This window comes from Triturus cristatus, chromosome 3_2 (genome assembly GCF_964204655.1).
Source record: "Triturus cristatus chromosome 3_2, aTriCri1.1, whole genome shotgun sequence".
NCBI lineage: Eukaryota > Metazoa > Chordata > Amphibia > Caudata > Salamandridae > Triturus > Triturus cristatus.
In genome coordinates, this window is record NC_140584.1 from 1,060,073,333 (window position 1) to 1,060,094,234 (window position 20,902).

At 45.8% G+C, this 20,902-nt stretch overlaps 1 protein-coding gene across 8 annotated transcripts in view; it reads left to right on the top strand.

The window, feature by feature from the left end:
• Window positions 1-20,902, top strand: part of CLIP2 (CAP-Gly domain containing linker protein 2) — a 515,486-nt gene that overhangs the window by 336,153 nt on the left and 158,431 nt on the right. For all 8 annotated transcript variants that reach the window (XM_085649783.1, XM_085649785.1, XM_085649779.1 and 5 more), the window contains one exon: window positions 10,097-10,157. In XM_085649783.1, the coding sequence (XP_085505909.1) occupies window positions 10,097-10,157 (61 nt within the window). The remainder of the gene's footprint in view (window positions 1-10,096; window positions 10,158-20,902) is intronic.

The window sequence follows — 20,902 nt, forward strand, 5'->3', positions numbered from 1 at the left end:
GACATGGGCCACCCTGGCCTACGCCAGCAAGGCACTCACCCCAACTGAACAGAGGTATTCGCAGATTGAACGCGAAGCACTAGCCATCCGATGGGGTTGCCGGCATTTCCACCTCTATGTCTGCGGGCACCCTTTTACTGTGGTGACAGACCACCAGCCATTGGTGCCCCTGTTCAAAGGGACAGCACCCCACCCCCCCCGAGGATCGAGAGGTGGGCCATTGGACTACAACAATACCAGATGGAGGTGACATACCGGCCAGGTGCGAAAAACCCGGCAGACTTTCTGTCACGACACCCGGAAAGGGGGGTGACGTCCCCGGTCGGGAAAGAAGAGGAAGAGGAAACCGAGGCACACATCGACCTCTTAGCTGCTCTGACTTGCCCTCGGATACTGACAATCCAGGAGATCATACGTGCCGGGGAGCACGACGCCGTGCTGGCAAGGACACGGGGGGCTCTTCAAAAAGGGTCATGGGCTGATTTCCTACACACCGCCAACTCGTGGGCAGACGAGGACAAGAAGGACTTGCAGCAGATGTGGCGAGTGCGGAATGAACTAAGTATGACCCGCGATGGTGTCGTCCTGCGAGGGTCTAGGATCGTCATGCCCACCGCACTACGCCATCAAGCCACGACCATTGCTCACGACGGCCATCAAGGGACGGAGAAGATGAAGACCAGGATGAGGGCGAAGATATGGTTCCCGGGGCTGGATGGCATGGTGGACGAGGTGGTAAGGAGCTGCGCCGCGTGCCAGGTGACGAGCGGCCCGGAGCCTCCGGCCCCCATCGTGACAGAAGAACCAGGAAGGTACCCATGGGACAAGATTAGTATAGACTTCGGGAGCCTCCCAAACGGAAAAGTGTCGCTGGTGGTCATTGACAACTTCTCGAAATATCCCATAGTGGAAGTTCTACCGTCCACAGCCTTCATGTTCGTGGGACCAGCGCTGGAGAAAATATTTGCCATGTTCGGGCGCCCCTCGGAGGTGAAGAGTAACAATGGGCCACCTTTCCACGGTCATGAGTTCCGGGAGTTCCTTCAGCATCAGGGAGTACAACATTGGCGAATCACTCCTCAGTGGCCACAGGCCAACGGAGAAGTAGAACGATTCATGAGGACCCTGAATAAAGTGATACGAATAGCCGGCGTGGAGCAACTAGACCCCGAGAGGGAAATCCAGCGATTCCTGGGAGAATATCGGAGCACGCCCCACTGCTCCACCAAACAAGCCCCGTGGTCTCTCATGCTCAATGGGCCCCGCCGCGATGGGCTACCCACAGTCCCTGGGTGGGCGCCCCCACCGTTCGAAGCGGAGGAGGTTTTCCAACGACGAGCATACCGCAACCGGCAAGTGAGCCGGGCCAGAGGCAGTCGAGACCGCGACATCAGACCAGGGGACAGCGTCCTCGTGAAGGACAGAAGGCCGGGAAGAAAATTCAGACCCCGGTATGAACCAGGTAGTTGGACTGTGGCACAGAGGCGGGGTACAATGGTCACAGCAGAAAGAGGGGTGGAGTCGACCACCAGGAACATCTCGTGGTTCAAACGCATTCCGGAGGCCACCGACCGCGGCCAGAGGGGGCTGGACGGAGGGGAGGAAGAGATCTCAACCCCAGAGTTGGGACCAGGACTGACGTCCAGCGGAGCCTGCAGCGCCCCAGAGCAGAGCCCTCATGCCCCGACGGAAGGTGAAGCCCCGAATAGCCACCCACCCAGCTCCGGCACTCGTGCCACTGCCAGGTATGGTCTGAGAGCGAACCCCACGCCAAGCAGCCGCCTTAAAGACTTTGCCTGCCAAGCAAGTGAGTGACTGTTATGGACTTTGGTTTATTTTGTTATCCAAGTTGGGGAGGGATGTTACAGTTAGCGCTCTAGCGTTAGACGCTAGAGCGCATAAGGTCACTACGCAACGCGTAAGCCACGAACGTGGCGTACGCCTCTGTATAAAATAAAGGGGCGCGGCCTGCTGAGGCAGTCACGCGCCGAGACCCAGACACGAAGTGTGGCGTCCATTATTGTAGCTGCGGGGCATGTAATGAGGGCCTCCATCAGCGCTAGCGGCACTACAACAGGCGGGTGTGAGGTGATCGCCAGCCAGGGACAGGTCCAGTCCATCTGCAGCAGCCGCAAGGATGATAGAGGTCTCTGCTCTCCCGTGCTGCTCGGCCCATAAAACAGGCATCGGACAAGAGTCAACATCCCTCGCAGCTTGGGGTGATCGCCAAATATCACCAGGCTCAGCATACAAGGTTGGGGAACACAATACTTTCATACTGGAACCACTGTCCTCCGAAGTGGGGAGCCCCAAGATTCCTTCAGCCGCACTTCATGTCAGGCAGCCCTCACGTCACCTGAGGCACTGGCCTTTGAGCAGATGGGATGGGATTTAGGCAGTGGGTGTCAGGAGCCGCTTCAGTAAGTGCCCATCTTCGTCGGCGGTCGGCCATAATGACTGAATTTTCAAAATATATTTAAAACTGATAAGAGATAAATCATGAGGTGCTCAGGAGACATTCCTAATATTATTACTTTTGAACCGGGACATTACAACTACGACTTATGTATTACACATCAAGAGGCATTCCACATTAACAAAGTCTTCCTTACATGCCTGCTTTCGCCCATGCCTAATGAACTGAGGTGATCACTGCTAGGAATCTTGCAAATGGTGGCCACTAATGTAATCTTGTTTGATGTTGTTACTATTTCAGCATTTCTAATAGTAGCTCAAGATGATTTCCATTGATCATAAGTAGTTCTTATTACAGAAAAGGCTGGAGACCCCTGGTCTAGAGCGATACTCCTCACAGGTTGCAACACCCACAACAGAGCCTTCTTCAGGTTGCAGCACCCGCAACAGAGCCACAAAGAAGTGTGATTAGTAGTGCAAGTCCTACTCGAACACTGGCAATTTTGAGATACCAGGGTTTGAGCATTATCTCACAGCGCTCCAGAGGAATAACTAAGCCATATGCAGCCCAACGCGGTGAGCGGTCAGAGATGCCTCTGGCCAAGTGTCGGACCTCGCAAAATCAAAGGAGCCGATAGGCCAAAGTAAATATAAAATCAATTTGGGAAAGGCTACCATGTGCCTTAGAGGGAAATTTGTAGGGTTGGGTCAAAGGGTTAAGTGTGTGTCACGTGTCCACGAGGCCGAGAGGAAGTCTGCCAAGAGACGACCTGGGGACCCCACCCGTCGACAGGGCCAGCGGTCCTCAACACCACTAAGGGTCATATTAAAGTCCCCACCCACGAATAATTCTCCTTTAGGGAGAGTAAGCAGTAGGGAGCCCAAGGCTGGGAATGTAAAGTCATGCAGTCGTGGAGGGACGTACACACTAATTATGTTCAGGGTTGTGCCCTCCCAGGTGCCAGTGAGAGCTACATACTGACCGCTCGTGTCTGCCCACGTATTCTGAACCGTGAGTGCCAACGATTTTTAAACTAGTATCCCTACTTCCCTGGAACCTGAAGTGTACCCAGCATGTGCTAGCATCTTATATCCCCATCTGTCCATGACCTTACAAGTAGTGCCCACCAAGTGCATTTCCTGGAGGAGCACAACTTCCAGGAAGTGACACTTAATGTATTGCAGTACAACCCCAGGCTTGATTTTGCCACCCTAGCCATTAACATTCCAGCACAGAAGACGAAGACACGCCATTCTCACCTCAGGTTTCATAGGCGTAGATTAATCATGACCATTGTGATCCTTCCCACAAACCCAAAGTGACCCTGCGGCAGGAGAGTCTGTTTCTGATGCAACATTACACAACAGAGCCATCTTCAGGTTGCAGCACCCACAACAGAGCCACAAAGAAGTGTGAGTAGTCTGCACTTGGCTATCAACAGCCACATTGACTAAGATCAGGAAGAAAGACAAAAGGGTGGCCTCTTCTAAATGACCACAATCTAAACAACAAGGAATGCAGCCCCACCCTTCACCCCCACCATCTACCAAATGGCATTATTCAGACTAATCAACAGGCCTTGGTTGCAAAAGGTGAATTACTAAGGGGAAAATGTGCCTCTCTTCTTCTCTACTTCAGTGTCTGGCTACCCCCCTATAGTCAAATGAATTTCAGCAATACACTTCTACAGTCTGCGAAAGCAACCTCATCTCCATCTTGTGCACATGAACAGGTCAGGGATCTCCAAAATCGAACCAGCAGACTGAATTCTCTCTGGTTCGCTTAGACACACACTATGTGTAAAATGCGCAGATCATACACATTAATACAACCCCACATGCACTAGCATGTTTGCACAAGGATCCTGGTTAGCTTGTGGCAGTGGAACATTACACCGGTGGGCGGGTAGGCCACCACTCCCAGAACTCAGGTAGAAAGCTCTGGTTATACTATTGAATTACTAAAACATGGTATGCTGCCACTAGCCCTCTGCCTGCTAAAACCAGTGACAGGGACAGAAGTCCATTGTCACATGGAGAGCATGTTTGGTGTACCCCTCTAGGTCCACGACAGGTGTCTTCATGTCAAGGAACATGCCTAAGCCTTCGCGCACATGCTAGATTAGCATGATCATAGGGCGAGAAATCAAAAAACCGTGATAACAGATACTACAAGTTGGGCACTCAGTGCAGGATACATGCCTATATGCTTTCAAGGTGACATTCTGTTCCTAAAATTGACAAAAAGCAAATTGAAATAGCAAGTTAGGAAATTATAATATTCAGAAAGTAACTGCTAACAGAGCATTACCGAATATGTGCAATAAATGCACAGATAAACCACCAGCACCAGAATGCACTTTGAGGCTATAATACACCATGCTATACTAACGGACTGACTTCTTGTGCGCAGCCAACTAATATAAATATATATATGTGTATATTTGTATAAACACACAAAAGCACATGGTATAGATGTTTTTACTATGAACTGTGTCCAGAGCTGGGAGGATGCGTATGTAACCAACATTTCCTCACTGAGTGTTTAGAGTGTGGGTGGCTTGTTCACATAACTGCACATATACACACTCTCATATGCCACGCTGTCATCTTAAATCCCCCATACGCCTTGACATTAATCTTAAGGGCTGCTTATTCATACTTGCGCTAAACTCAGACCCAGAGTCACCAAACACTGTCAGTCCAGATTATCCCCAGGCTTAGCAACCACATCCTGACAGCGAGATGTCTTGTGAAGTCTAAACTCAGCCCTTCAGCTGGTGGGTGCTGTTATTGTCTAATCGGAGCAGTTGAAAACGACATTATGGGTTTAATGCGGTAGCTGTGGTCATGTTTACTAGTTCATGATGAACTTAGCCTACCTTCAGAGTAGGATTCACCACATGTTCTCCAGACTGACTGGGGGTCTGCTGAAAAAGAGCACTGACACAGTATCTGCACACTGGTTGGACATCCAAAGAAACTGCTACATTCTTTTTTTATTTTTTATTATTAATAGTGCTTTCGGCCACGCAGTTCACACATTGCAAAAGTTAAAAATAAGGATCATAAGCACATTCAGTCATTATGCAGTTAAAGATCCATAAAAAGGCAGTGGGATTGAGGAACAGTCAGAGTTAGATAGTGCACGAGAGAGCTTCAAATATTAGTAACTAAGTCTGTGAGGCCAAAGAGGATTCACCATTTGTACATACTGAGTTATAGCCTTTCTTCTCATCTACCTTGTTGTCTATCACCTCAGCTAGAACTGTGGATGGGGTTCTTCCGGTTCTTTGGGCCCCTCAAGTTGTTTGCAGCTTCCTTTTTGTATACAGTGGGTTAGTTTGTTAATTTTATAGCTCTTCTTTAAAACTTCCTCATAAAAAGAGATGACTCCGAGTAATGTCCGTATTTTATTAAAAAATTAGCAAAAACTTGTATATATTGTTTGTAATGCCACTCTGTGGCATCAGGAGACCTTGGCTAAACATAACAATTCCTAATTACATACTAAGCTTATTTTTACTGCTTTATCTTTCAGAATAGGGTGGAGGGTCAACATGGGCATGCCAATTTAACCCATCAAGTAGGTTTTCAAATGTTATCTTATTTTTGTTATTTTTCGTGTTCTATTACAGCGGGATCGCTGCATCTAAACGCTTATAACAAACAAAATGGCTAACTAAGCAGACAGTGAAAGTTAGAGGTCGTGGGATGGGGGTGTTAAGAATAGGAACAGGAGGACAAGGGTTCAGTTTAGACTTATAATTTAAAATGGGGTTGCTGGTTAGCAGGAATAATGTTCCTTTACTAATAGACATTTTATAGAATCTTATGAAGGTTGAGTTCTGAGGTCAGCCTGTAGTCAGGGAGCAAGGAGATCCAGGTAGAAGTTCAGTTGAATCTAAAGGTATATCTGCTGGTCCTGTTTTGAATTTTTTTATTTTAGGCTTTGAAGATAGGACACTTTTTCAGATCTTGGATGCCTTTTAGATTGAAGGAAATTGCTTGTAGTTAGAATCGGCCAGATATCTAGAATGCTCAATGAAAGATGCTCTTTATGTTTAAACCTGTTCTCAATGGGGAGCCACTGCAGTTGCTACACAAAGCATGTGGAGAGTACTTGCATGTCCTAATAGTATAGAGTTTTTACTTGGCTTTTTGTACCACAATATAAGAGGCTGGTACGGAGAACAATGGTTTAACTAGCTGAAATATGAAAAGTACTAATTGCTTAAAAAATGCTGTAATATACTAAGTTTGTCTCTGTCTTAAATAGCTTCTGTGAATATTAGACATATCTTGGTCCTCCGTGTTCACCTGGCATTTATTATGTATAGGGATGTTTCGTCCCTGATGTGTCTACATGCTACTGTCTCTTGTGGCCATACCATCCGTGGTCGCTTGCCTTTCATGCACTCTTTCCAGGATAGTGTCATCCATACCCTGATCATTAGCTGTCTCATTTCTTCCCAGCCCTTATCATCTAGGGTCCTCTGCGTTCCATGTCCTTATCATCGTTGATCCGTTGTCTTTAATGTTACGGTCATCAATGATTACCTGTCATCCATGTCCTTATCATCTGTGATCCCCTGCCTTCCTTGTCCTTATCTTCTCTGGTCTCGTGCCCCATGTCCTTAACATCCTTGATTCCTTGTATTTCATGTTCTTATCTTCTGTGGTCTTCTATTGTACCTGCACTTATCATCTGGGCTTTCATATTTTCCTGCCCTTATCATTGGTTCCCTATATTCCATAAGCATATAATTTGTTGTTTCCTGTTTTCCATGTTCTTATCACTCATCATTCCCTGTCTTCCATGACCTTGTCATCCATGATCCCTTGTCTTGTATGGTCTTACTATCTGTGAAGCCCTGTCTTTCATGTACTTATCAACTTTGGTCCCATGCCTTCTATATTCTTGTCATCTGTGATCCCCTGATTTACATGTCTTTATCATCTGTGATTCCTTGTATTCCATGTTCTTATCTGTTATCCCATATTCCATCTCTTTGACGTCTGTGTTCCCATGTTTTCCATGTCCTTATCATCTGTGGTTCCATGTATTCCATGTCCTTATTATATATGTTCTCATGTCATCCATACCTTATAAGCTGTGTTCGATGACCCCAACGCCTTTATCTTCTGCGCCCCTATGCTTTCCATACTCTTATTTTCCATGTCAGTATCCCCTGTCTTCCATGCCCTTACCGCCTGTGCTATCCTGTGGTTTCATGGTTTCAGTAGACTTCTTATTTGCAGGGTGCTAATGTGTTCATACTCTAACTACTTGTAGTTAGCACACACCACCTTCCTCATGTCTTCAGTGCATAATGTGATATCTAATGTATTCTAAGTCCACGTCATCTTCAGACTAGTGTCCTCCTAATCTTCAGGCTGGACCGTATTATATACAGGCTAGATTCTTCAGTTCCTTACCATCTGCAAATTATTCTCATGCATGTTCCCTCTCGTCCACACTTCTATTAGGGCAGTAAATCTCCCACTCATGTCACCTCAATGCGCGATTGAGTTTAAATCAAAGGTAGAGGGCATTGACACAGTAATGCTAGTGAAGTTCAACTGATTGGATTAACTCTGTTTGAGAGCATTTACATGTAAGGCTGGAGAGGGGAAACCTAATTGGTATCATGTACATCTTTGGGTAGAGGGGACAGCGAGCAAAGACGTTCTGTTCTGTGTGTCTTACATTTATCTTGTTGACTGTGATTAGACAAGAGGGTGGAACACATTCAAAGCAAATGCTAAAATAGATTTTGCAAACGTAGATTAAAGGTGCATCTGGAACTCTCATGCAAAGCAATTTTTCAAAGATATTAGTCTTTAGCCGAGTGTGTTTAAAGGAATCTAATAGATTGTACTTGTAGAGTGGACACAGAGTTTCTCTCTACATATGACTAAATCTAGCAAATGTAATTTTAATTCTATTTATATAGCACTTACTACCCCTGACGAGGCGTCGTAGTGGTTTTCAGCGAGTAGAACATTACTCTGGAACCCAAAAGGATTAGTGGTTGATTAGTATAGGGAAACATGAGTTAATTTGAGCAGAGGGCATGTACATAAGATAATGGAGGGATAGAAGAGGGAAGAGTCTAGAAAGTGTTACTTGGGAGATCATAGTAGTAAAATGAAGTTTGAGATCAGTGAAAAGGAAAGCTGGAGGAGGGAAGAGTCTCTAGAAAGGGATTAGGGAGATCATAGTAGTAAAATGAGGTTGGGATGAGTCAAAGGAGGGATACATGAGGGAAGAATTTAGAAAGGGCTATTTGGAGATCGTAGTAATAAAATTAGGTTGGGGTGAGCCAGGAGGGAAGAATTTAGAAAGGGTTATTTTGGAGATTATAGTAGTAGAAAGAGGTTTGGGAAGTAGTGCATTGGCAAGAGTGAAACTTTTTTTCTTTCTTCGACAGAAGTAGTAAATATATAGATACATGACTACATAGAAAGGGTATAAATGTATAAGGAGGATCATTTTGCTTTGCTAGGAGCAGGACCAGGTCAAGGACCTTATTGTAGGGCCTCTGGAGTTTTGAGCGAGGGAGTAAGTCTAGCAGCACCACCTTGTGGGTTTTCGTCAACTTTCGGCCCATCGTGTTGGGTATTAATTCGAGAGTTCACACCCAGTAAGAATGAAGTGATGGACAAACCCAAAGGTTATGGAGCTGGTCTGTGTTGGGAAGTGAACTACATGGACATGTAGGTGCAGCTCCTGAGAAAGTTGTATTAATTTGGAATGATGCAGGACATTGATTTGGTTGTATCTGAAGCAGGAACTGTGAAATACGTGGTGGGGATAGTCTAATACCTTGGCCCAGTGCGAATCATGTAGTGACTTAGTCAGATCCGCCTTCCAGGCGGTTCGAAGAGCAGCCCTGGATCCATTTCCCTGTTGTAGAAAAGGCCTGCAAAACCATTTTATGAATTTGCCACTTGTTCCCTTCATCTAAAGTGTCCGATATTTTTCCTGTGTGTAAGGTACCAGGTGAAGAATGTAGAAGAGGGTGCTAAGTGTTAGCCTAATTTGCTTGCACCTGAAAAATTGACCCGGGAGAAGATTGTATATGCCTTAGGTGGTCCTCTAACAATTTACCAGTAACAAATAAATCCCACCACGTTAGGAGTTCCACAGCCTTTCTTAGGGGAGCTGACCTGGACGCAACTGATCTGTATGGGTAAAGAGGCCCAGGAAGGGGTTAGCTAGGGCACATTAGTGAGCTTATTGGTTCTGGCAGGGCAACATAAGGCCATACGGAACGGACCCGTAGGTCTCTGATCAGGGCAAGTGATGGGGAATAATGAATAATGCAGCAGTCCCTCCTTAAAGGGAATGCCCGGGAAAGCAGCGAGCCACCCACGGGAGCTGCACAGCTAAGTAATAACGAACACTGGGCTACCTTATTAGACTTAATAAGTGATAACCTCCATTTGGAAACTGATAGAGAAATATTTCTTCCACTCACTTGAGTTGCAATTCAAAACCATCTTTAAAGGTAAAGTCGGATTTTAAGTTACTATTCTGGAAATACCACTTATAGAAAGTTCAAAAACAAGCAAGTGATGGTGCCAGTCGAAGAAGCTGTGATATGACTTCCAATGTACCATGCCTGATGACGCCCGTTGGCCAGCAGCAGTTTCACGCTGTCTCTTCTCATTGCAGGAAGGTGGAAGACCTGCAGTTCCGAGTAGAAGAAGAATCCATTACAAAGGGCGATCTTGAGGTAAGGCCAGCCTCTGCCTGCTCTCTCCTTGGGGAATCCACTGTTGGATATCCAGAATGGTGCGCCTCTGGTTGCAGCTTTTTTTGCCATGGGAATTCATTCTGGCTAGAGGTTGCTTTGCTGGGAGGGGAGATGCCTTAAGGTGAATGCCTCACATATCTAAACCAAAGGAATTTGTTGGCAGTTGAGGAATGTTACAACAGAGTATTATATAAAGCAAAACCTTACACCGAGACGGCACCACCTGCCATGTGAGATTGGAATATGGCAAGACATTGTGTAGTTCATTTAGAAGAACAGGTCGGATTGTATACTATAATATAAACAGGCCAATGTACAACTTGTAATTTGCTTTTTTATACTTATTTATTTGAATTTTATATATTCATATGGGACCTACTGAAAAATCATATGTTTCTAGGTTCTCAACTGAGCATAATTATAAAAAGCGAGCTGAGAAGATACATGTTCACTGTCTGTCACGGTGATAGGTGAAACAATACATGTTGACACAGCGTCTTCAAAGCTCTTGAGCGGAGGTTTATTTTATGCGTCGAGTGGATGGATGGGTGCCACTTCTTTGAGTCTATCACTGAGGATCAGCGGCCACCTTTCAACTGCAGCAGAGTTTTCAGACTCTAAAGACGTCCTGTTGCATATACTGTGGATCTAAACTGTTAAAGCATGTATAGGCCAGACACAAAACTTTAGTCTCGACCCATTTCTCCACAAGCAGTGAGGATCCAAGTCCTCCAAAGAAGCGCTCTGACTTCTTGAGGGGGGTGAATCGTTTTGCACATGCTGTGGTCTGGCAAGTTGATCTTGGGGAGACTGCCTAATGTGGCTTGACCATAATCGAGTTTAGCATTTACAAATGCCCCAATAATAATTTGGTGGTGTGTCCTCACAATGTGGGGATTGTTTGACTGAATTTCATAAGGTCTATGTGAGCATTTGTTGCAAACTTATTTTTAAGAATTCTGATGCTAGTCACTATCAAGCAGCATATTTGTCTCCTTATGGTACTGTGTCTATTTCTGGTGGGTTGACATCCAGAGCTGGAGGGTACCAGAGGCAGACACTGCAGGGGCAGGCAGCGAGGAGCTCTCCTAATAGAGCTGGCGGACCATTGGGCATATTAAAAACAGCAAACCAATACAGAACTACATGGGCAGGGGGTTGGGAGGGGAAACGGCCACTACAACGCGGCCGTTTCCACGCATAACAGTAACCACGCATGCATTACAACGCATGCATGGTTACCACGATTGCCTTTACCACGCATACCTTTACTATGAGATATGTAGTAAAGGCATGTGTGCTAAAGGTAATATAAAAAAAGAGGGGTTGGGGGGCTATCCCCCCCACACAAAAAAATCTGATTCCATCGATGTGGAGGCAATCGGCGTAGTACCATCGTTAGAGGAAACGGAAAGACACTTCCGCTTCCTCTTTACGACGTGCGACGCAGATCGGAAGAGCTTCCAGAGGAGAGGACGTAGCGAGGTAAGGGGGAATTTAGTTTAAGGAATTAATGAGATGTAGCGAAGGGATAAATTTAAGGGTTTGTGGGTGGGGGAATCGCACAGGGAAACAGTTTTAGAGTTGAGGGGAGGGGAATTTATTATGCATGCCCAATATTTAACAAGCTTTGGCAAAACCAATGTCTGGCTTGCAGTTTGAATCTAGACAAGCTGTTTTTTAAAATGATTACTTTTTAGGGCAGCCATCAGCTAAAATGTTTAGTGTGATGACTAAGTGAATATTTGAAATGTCAAACAATCCCTCAAATAGCAGAGTAGCATGAGGTGAGGGAGATGTACCCCTCTTGATGGAGCGAAAGCCCACTTTATGTTTGTTTTAAAAAGTTTATACCAGTATGTTGGTTGACAGCCTTGCTGTCAAGTCAGATCTATAAATCCCACACATTGAATATGATGGACACGAGTCACCTATTTAAATATCATAGTCAAGGTAGAGATTTCGCATTTTGTATTAAGTCTCACCTAAGACAGCACATGTACTGTTTGTTTCATGACATATTTTTTCTTACAGTGGGTTTAGAGCCCACCCATTGTTTACCATTGGTTGGCTTCATTTTCACTCTCATTTGCTTGCTTCTTATTCAATAGCAGTATGTACGTTCATTCCTCTTCTTGTGTGTGTTCCACCCCTGGAACCTGGACGCATTTGTGTTTCCTACCACTGCTCACTTTTTTAGGCACTACTTTTATCTCTTTAATGAAGCACTCTACGAGAATCATGCTTTTTATGCTGTCTTCCTCATTTGCTTCTCCCCTGCCGTGCTGTGTTTCTCACTGTCCCCTGTGTGCTTTTCTCCCGCTCCCACCACGTCGCCTTCTTGACTTTGTGCTTTCTCCTTTCTAGCTCCACGTTGCTGTCTTTCATACGTTAGATCCCTCCACCTATGCCCCCATGTTGTTTCCCCACCTGCTCCCCCATGTGGCTACTGTTCCTCATCCCACGTGTTGCTTCCGCCCCCACCAGTGCACACCCTGTTTCTTCCGACCGTGTTGCTTCCCCGCCCACTTTAAAATACTACTCTCCACTGACGTCCCCTCTTGCTTTCGTCCCTCATAGCCCATGTTGCTTCTGCTCGTTTGCAGTTCCCACAGTGTTTCTTCCCTCACCCACTTAAAAAAAAAACGTTTTTCTATGTTTTTTTTCTTTTTAGTTATAGATCCAAATTGGATCGGTAACACAAAGGAAAACAAAGCATCCATGCAATGTTGTTGGTGCATACAAGTGTGTTGCAAGTGCCTACAAAATAATGCGGCCGGCCGCTTCAAAAGTTGTTTTTAAAAAAACATTTTTTTAGCCATGTATCAGAGCATCAACGATCGGGCATGCTGTGCTGCATGGCTTAAACTATTGGCAAAGCCTATGGCTCTCGAAGGCGAGCCTTATTGGCTTTACCAGTGCTTGTTCCTATTTATTCTCATTTCTTCCTGCGCAGCTGCAACGGCGCCTCAGTGAAAAGCTCTCATGCAGCAAATCTTCTGAATTGCCCAGTCAGGCCTCCTACTGTCTGGGCACAGCGACTCCAGGCCTACTGATGCCTGGTACTTTCTAAGAGAGAAAAACTGTTTCCACCAAAGCAGATATTAGGAAAATCGTTCTGGAATCAGAGAACCCAAGTTCTTAATCTTGAATCATCCATCTTCTAGCAGGAAAAGTCAGTGTGAGATTCACCTGCCACTGATGTAAAAGACATTGACAGGTACAAAAGGTTCATTATCTCTTACCATAGGTTCTTGTTAGATTCTGGGACAACTCTTTATGAGAATCAAATATCTTTAATATAATATTGGCAAAGCTAGCTTTAGGAAGCTAATGCAATACTTACAATTTTCAATCACTGTTAATTCCTGGCTGTAAGCTGTGTGGAATTGCTTCCTCTCTGCTTCCAGTGTAAATCCGCCCCTTATCATGGGATATGCAACCCTGCAGAAGAGCGAATATGTTTATGCTTGTAAATGAGGCAGATCTATTTTACGCTGACGCGGGAATTGTTCATTTCGTACTCCAGCGTGGCTGTACATATCTGAAAGAGGGGGGCCGCAGGCGTGAGTCTCTGCCTCATTGAGCTTTCATTACTGCATTAATGCTGGATCATTGGAATCAAACAAGAGGCTGCAGATAGCGGAGCATGCCCTGTGCGCTGCTTCTGGCCCTGTCCTGGGAGTGCAGCCGTGCAGCATTAAGCTTATTATGAGGACATGATCCTATGATGCAAGCTCCATGGCCCTCAGCAGATTGAACTGTGTACTTGTGGAAACAAACACCACATTCACTGCTAAAACACTGAGAAGAACATTATATGCGTCCAAGTATAATGCAGTGGTTCTGGTGCAGAGGACTATCCAGTTTCATGCTGTATGCCATTCACAGTAGGTGCTACAATGAGCACCCATGGTACTAACACACATCAGTGCTGGTGGATGCTGTCATACGTCCCAGGCTAAGTGTCTTTAGTGATGATGCTATGCATTCTTGATTAGGTCTCCTGCTTCCAAGTCTCATCATTGATAATGTAATCTGCAAGGACTCAAAAAGTCTAGTTGCATAGTGCTGTCCTGGACTCTATGCTGCTAAGTCACTTCATTGTTGATATATGCATATATAGCACATGCTTGATATTCCATGTTGAAATATTATGCCAGAGATCTCATGCTTTCAAGTATCTTGCTGCCAATATATTCTGTCATTAATTCAATGCTGCAAAGTCGCTTCATTTCCAATATATACTGATGCAGATCCCATGCTGCCACGGCTCTTCATTGCTAGGCTAGTCCATCATCGACCCCCTTCATTGCTGGCATACTCTAGCATAGATCCCATACTGCCACTGCTCTTCATTGCTAGCATAGTCCATCATCGACCCCCTTCATTGCTGGCATACTCTAGCATAGATTCCATACTGCCACGGCTCTTCATTGCTAGGCTAGTCCATCATCGATACCATTCATTGCTTGCATACTCTAGCATAGATTCCATACTGCCACGGCTCTTCATTGCTAGCATAGTCCATCATCGACCCCCTTCATTGCTGGCATACTCTAGCATAGATTCCATACTGCCACGGCTCTTCCTTGCTAGTATAGTCCATCATCGATACCATTCATTGCTGGCATACTCTAGCATAGATTCCATACTGCCACGGCTCTTCATTGCTAGCATAGTCCATCATCGACCCCCTTCATTGCTGGCATACTCTAGCATAGATTCCATACTGCCACGGCTCTTCATTGCTAGCATAGTCCATCATCGACCCCCTTCATTGCTGGCATACTCTAGCATAGATTCCATACTGCCACGGCTCTTCATTGCTAGCATAGTCCATCATCGACCCCCTTCATTGCTGGCATACTCTAGCATAGATTCCATACTGCCACGGCTCTTCATTGCTAGCATAGTCCATCATCGACCCCCTTCATTGCTGGCATACTCTAGCATAGATTCCATACTGCCACGGCTCTTCATTGCTAGCATAGTCCATCATCGACCCCCTTCATTGCTGGCATACTCTAGCATAGATCCCATACTGCCACGGCTCTTCATTGCTAGTATAGTCCATCATCGACCCCCTTCATTGCTGGCATACTCTAGCATAGATTCCATGCTGCCACGGCTCTTCATTGCTAGCATAGTCCATCATCGATACCATTCATTGCTGGCATACTCTAGCATAGATCCCATGCTGCCACGGCTCTTCATTGCTAGCATAGTCCATCACCGACCCTCTTCATTACTGGCATACTCTAGCATAGATCCCATACTGCCACGGCTCTTCATTGCTAGCATAGTCCATCATCGACCCCCTTCATTGCTGGCATACTCTAGCATAGATCCCATACTGCCACGGCTCTTCATTGCTAGCATAGTCCATCATCGATACCATTCATTGCTGGCATACTCTAGCATAGATTCCATGCTGCCACGGCTCTTCATTGCTAGTCTAGTCCATCATCGACCCCCTTCATTGCTGGCATACTCTAGCATAGATCCCATACTGCCACGGCTCTTCATTGCTAGCATAGTCCATCATCGACCCCCTTCATTGCTGGCATACTCTAGCATAGATTCCATACTGCCACGGCTCTTCATTGCTAGCATAGTCCATCATCGATACCATTCATTGCTGGCATACTCTAGCATAGATTCCATACTGCCACGGCTCTTCATTGCTAGCATAGTCCATCATCGACCCCCTTCATTGCTGGCATACTCTAGCATGGATTCCATACTGCCACGGCTCTTCATTGCTAGCATAGTCCATCATCGACCCCCTTCATTGCTGGCATACTCTAGCATAGATCCCATACTGCCACGGCTCTTCATTGCTAGCATAGTCCATCATCGACCCCCTTCATTGCTGGCATACTCTAGCATGGATTCCATACTGCCACGGCTCTTCATTGCTAGCATAGTCCATCATCGACCCCCTTCATTGCTGGCATACTCTAGCATAGATCCCATACTGCCACGGCTCTTCATTGCTAGCATAGTCCATCATCGACCCCCTTCATTGCTGGCATACTCTAGCATAGATCCCATACTGCCACGGTTCTTCATTGCTAGCATAGTCCATCATCGATACCATTCATTGCTGGCATACTCTAGCATAGATTCCATACTGCCACGGCTCTTCATTGCTAGCATAGTCCATCATCGACCCCCTTCATTGCTGGCATACTCTAGCATGGATTCCATACTGCCACGGCTCTTCATTGCTAGCATAGTCCATCATCGACCCCCTTCATTGCTGGCATACTCTAGCATAGATCCCATACTGCCACGGCTCTTCATTGCTAGCATAGTCCATCATCGACCCCCTTCATTGCTGGCATACTCTAGCATAGATCCCATACTGCCACGGCTCTTCATTGCAAGCATAGTCCATCATCGACCCCCTTCATTGCTGGCATACTCTAGCATAGATCCCATACTGCCACTGCTCTTCATTGCTAGTATAGTCCATCATCGATCCCATTCACTGCTGGCATACGCTGCCATAGATCCCATGCTGCCACGGCTCTTTGTTGCTGGTATAGTCTATCATCGATCCCATTCACTGCAGGCATACTCTAGCATAGGTTCCATGCTGCTGTGCCTTTTCCTTGCTGGTATAGTCAATCATTGATCCCATTCACTGCTGGCATACGCTGCCATAGATCCCATGCTTCCACTGCTCTACATTGCTGGTATATTCTATCATTGTGCCCATTCATTGCTGTCATACGCTGCCATAGATCCCATGCTTCCACTGCTCTACATTGCTGGTATATTCTATCATTGTGCCCATTCATTGCTGTCATACGCTGCCATAGATCCCATGCTTCCACTGCTCTACATTGCTGGTATATTCTATCATTGTGCCCATTCATTGCTGGCATACGCTGGCATAGATCCCATGCTTCCACTGCTCTACATTGCTGGTATATTCTATCATTGAGCCCATTCATTGCTGTCATACGCTGCCATAGATCCCATGCTTCCACTGCTCTACATTGCTGGTATATTCTATCATTGTGCCCATTCATTGCTGGCATACGCTGGCATAGATCCCATGCTTCCACTGCTCTACATTGCTGGTATATTCTATCATTGAGCCCATTCATTGCTGTCATACGCTGCCATAGATCCCATGCTTCCACTGCTCTACATTGCTGGTATATTCTATCATTGTGCCCATTCATTGCTGGCATACGCTGGCATAGATCCCATGCTTCCACTGCTCTACATTGCTGGTATATTCTATCATTGTGCCCATTCATTGCTGGCATACGCTGCCATAGATCCCATGCTTCCACTGCTCTACATTGCTGGTATATTCTATCATTGAGCCCATTCATTGCTGGCATACGCTGCCATAGATCCCATGCTTCCACTGCTCTACATTGCTGGTATATTCTATCATTGAGCCCATTCATTGCTGGCATACGCTGCCATAGATCCCATGCTTCCACTGCTCTACATTGCTGGTATATTCTATCATTGAGCCCATTCATTGCTGGCATACTCTGCCATAGATCCCATGCTTCCACGGCTCTTCACTGCTGGTATATTCTATCATTGAGCCCATTCATTGCTGTCATACGCTGCCATAGATCCCATGCTTCCACTGCTGTACATTGCTGGTATATTCTATCATTGAGCCCATTCATTGCTGTCATACGCTGCCATAGATCCCATGCTTCCACTGCTCTACATTGCTGGTATATTCTATCATTGTGCCCATTCATTGCTGGCATACGCTGGCATAGATCCCATGCTTCCACTGCTCTACATTGCTGGTATATTCTATCATTGAGCCCATTCATTGCTGTCATACGCTGCCATAGATCCCATGCTTCCACTGCTCTACATTGCTGGTATATTCTATCATTGTGCCCATTCATTGCTGGCATACGCTGGCATAGATCCCATGCTTCCACTGCTCTACATTGCTGGTATATTCTATCATTGAGCCCATTCATTGCTGTCATACGCTGCCATAGATCCCATGCTTCCACTGCTCTACATTGCTGGTATATTCTATCATTGTGCCCATTCATTGCTGGCATACGCTGGCATAGATCCCATGCTTCCACTGCTCTACATTGCTGGTATATTCTATCATTGTGCCCATTCATTGCTGGCATACGCTGCCATAGATCCCATGCTTCCACTGCTCTACATTGCTGGTATATTCTATCATTGAGCCCATTCATTGCTGGCATACGCTGCCATAGATCCCATGCTTCCACTGCTCTACATTGCTGGTATATTCTATCATTGAGCCCATTCATTGCTGGCATACGCTGCCATAGATCCCATGCTTCCACTGCTCTACATTGCTGGTATATTCTATCATTGAGCCCATTCATTGCTGGCATACTCTGCCATAGATCCCATGCTTCCACGGCTCTTCACTGCTGGTATATTCTATCATTGAGCCCATTCATTGCTGTCATACGCTGCCATAGATCCCATGCTTCCACTGCTGTACATTGCTGGTATATTCTATCATTGAGCCCATTCATTGCTGTCATACGCTGCCATAGATCCCATGCTTCCACTGCTCTACATTGCTGGTATATTCAATCATTGAGCCCATTCATTGCTGGCATACTCTGCCATAGATCCCATGCTTCCACTGCTCTACATTGCTGGTATATTCTATCATTGTGCCCATTCATTGCTGGCATACGCTGTCATAGATCCCATGCTTCCACTGCTCTACATTGCTGGTATATTCTATCATTGTGCCCATTCATTGCTGGCATACGCTGCCATAGATCCCATGCTTCCACTGCTCTATATTGCTGGTATATTCTATCATTGTGCCCATTCATTGCTGGCATACTCTGCCATGGATCCCATGCTTCCACTGCTCTACATTGCTGGTATATTCTATCATTGTACCCATTCATTGCTGGCATACTCTGCCATAGATCCCATGCTTCCACTGCTCTACATTGCTGGTATATTTCATCATCCATCCCTTCATTGCAGACATACTCTACCATAGATCCCCTCCTGCCACGGCTCTTCACTGCTGGTATATTTCATCATCGATCTCATTCATTGCCGGCATACTCTGTCATAGATCCCATGCTGCCACGGCTCTTCGTTGCTGGTATATTCTATTATCGATCCCATTCATTGCTGGCATACTCTGCCATAGATCCCATGCTACCACGGCTCTGCACTGCTGGTATAGTCTATCATCGATCCCATTCATTGCTGGTATACTCTACCATAGATCCCCTCCTGCCACGGCTCTTCACGGCTGGTATATTTCATCATTGATCTCATTCATTGCTGGCATACTCTGCCATACATCCCATGCTGCACGGCTCTTCGTTGCTGGTATATTCTATTATCGATCCCATTCACGGCTGACATACTCTATCATAGATCCCCTCCTGCCACGGCTCTTCACTGCTGGTATATTTCATCATCGATCCCATTCATTGCCGGCATACGCTGCCATAGATCTACCATAGATAACTCAGAAGGGAGTTGTGCTTCAAACGTGGCTCTGTGCTGCTTAGTCCGTTCAGTCCTAATGTATGTTGACATATATATCTGTCTTATCATGCTCTAGCACTTCAATGCGCCGTAGATTCATGTGTCTTAGTACTGCTCTTGATGTTCCCCACCACAGATCGCATGGCACAATATCACTGCATAACTGATGTGACGCCATACATTCCATGCAGATAATTCACTTCAGTGGTGACGTACCCCACCACACCACTCCTGTAGTATGCTGCTGCAGTTCCATGCTGTAAAGTTACAGCTTTGATATATGTTGCTATGGGTCACGTGCTGCAGAGTCTCTTCCCTACTGCTTCATGTTGTGACAGCTCAAAACATGCTACATCATTTAAGTGCCAGACTACACTGTTGTATAGCACAAGCTAAGTCCCATCACATCGGGATGTGCACTGCCATACATCCCATGCTGCCAATTCACTTTGTTACTTGTGCATACGGACATGTAGTACATGCAGATAGTAATCCATTCTTAAGGCATGCTGCTAAGTCACTTCAGAACAGCTGTTAAGTCACTTCAGTGCTGTGGCACACTCATCTCCAGCTGATATGTCATTACCATATATCTCATGCTGCATGATTCAGTACGAGGCTGATAAGTCAAATTACTGATGTATTCTGTCATAGAGCCCCAGCAAGCAAGTCACTTCAGTGACCTCAAATCTCATGCTTTGAGGGCCCAATTTATAATTAAGTGGTCGGGCCGTCCTCCCTCAGGGCGACGGAGTAATTGACTCCGTCACCCTGTTAGAGGTCTCGACTGCCAACTTAAGAAATGTCTGTCAAGGCTGTTCCTTTGAATGCATTAAAATGTTGCCATATGGCTTGGTCAAATCTGACTGAGCTATACAACAAAGTTTCCAGAGTTTTATTCATTTTCAAAAACAAAACCCCAAAGTGGCGTTTTGTTTGTAAAAATAAAAAAACAATGCCTCCCTCTCCTTGGGCGACAACTTATATGGCGAGGGGGGCATATTTTGTTTTTTACTGCCCCATACTGCGAGGGTTTTTCTGGGGGTGATGGCCAGTAAAAAAAAAATAGTTATATGTCCGCCCATCGAAATTTGGTGGGCGTACATATAGCCAAATCTCTGACGGCCCTTACTATTTCAGGCCATTAGAGTAGTTCGGCCATGGCAGGAACGGAGTAGTCTCCGCTGTGGCCAATCAATTGTCTGCCT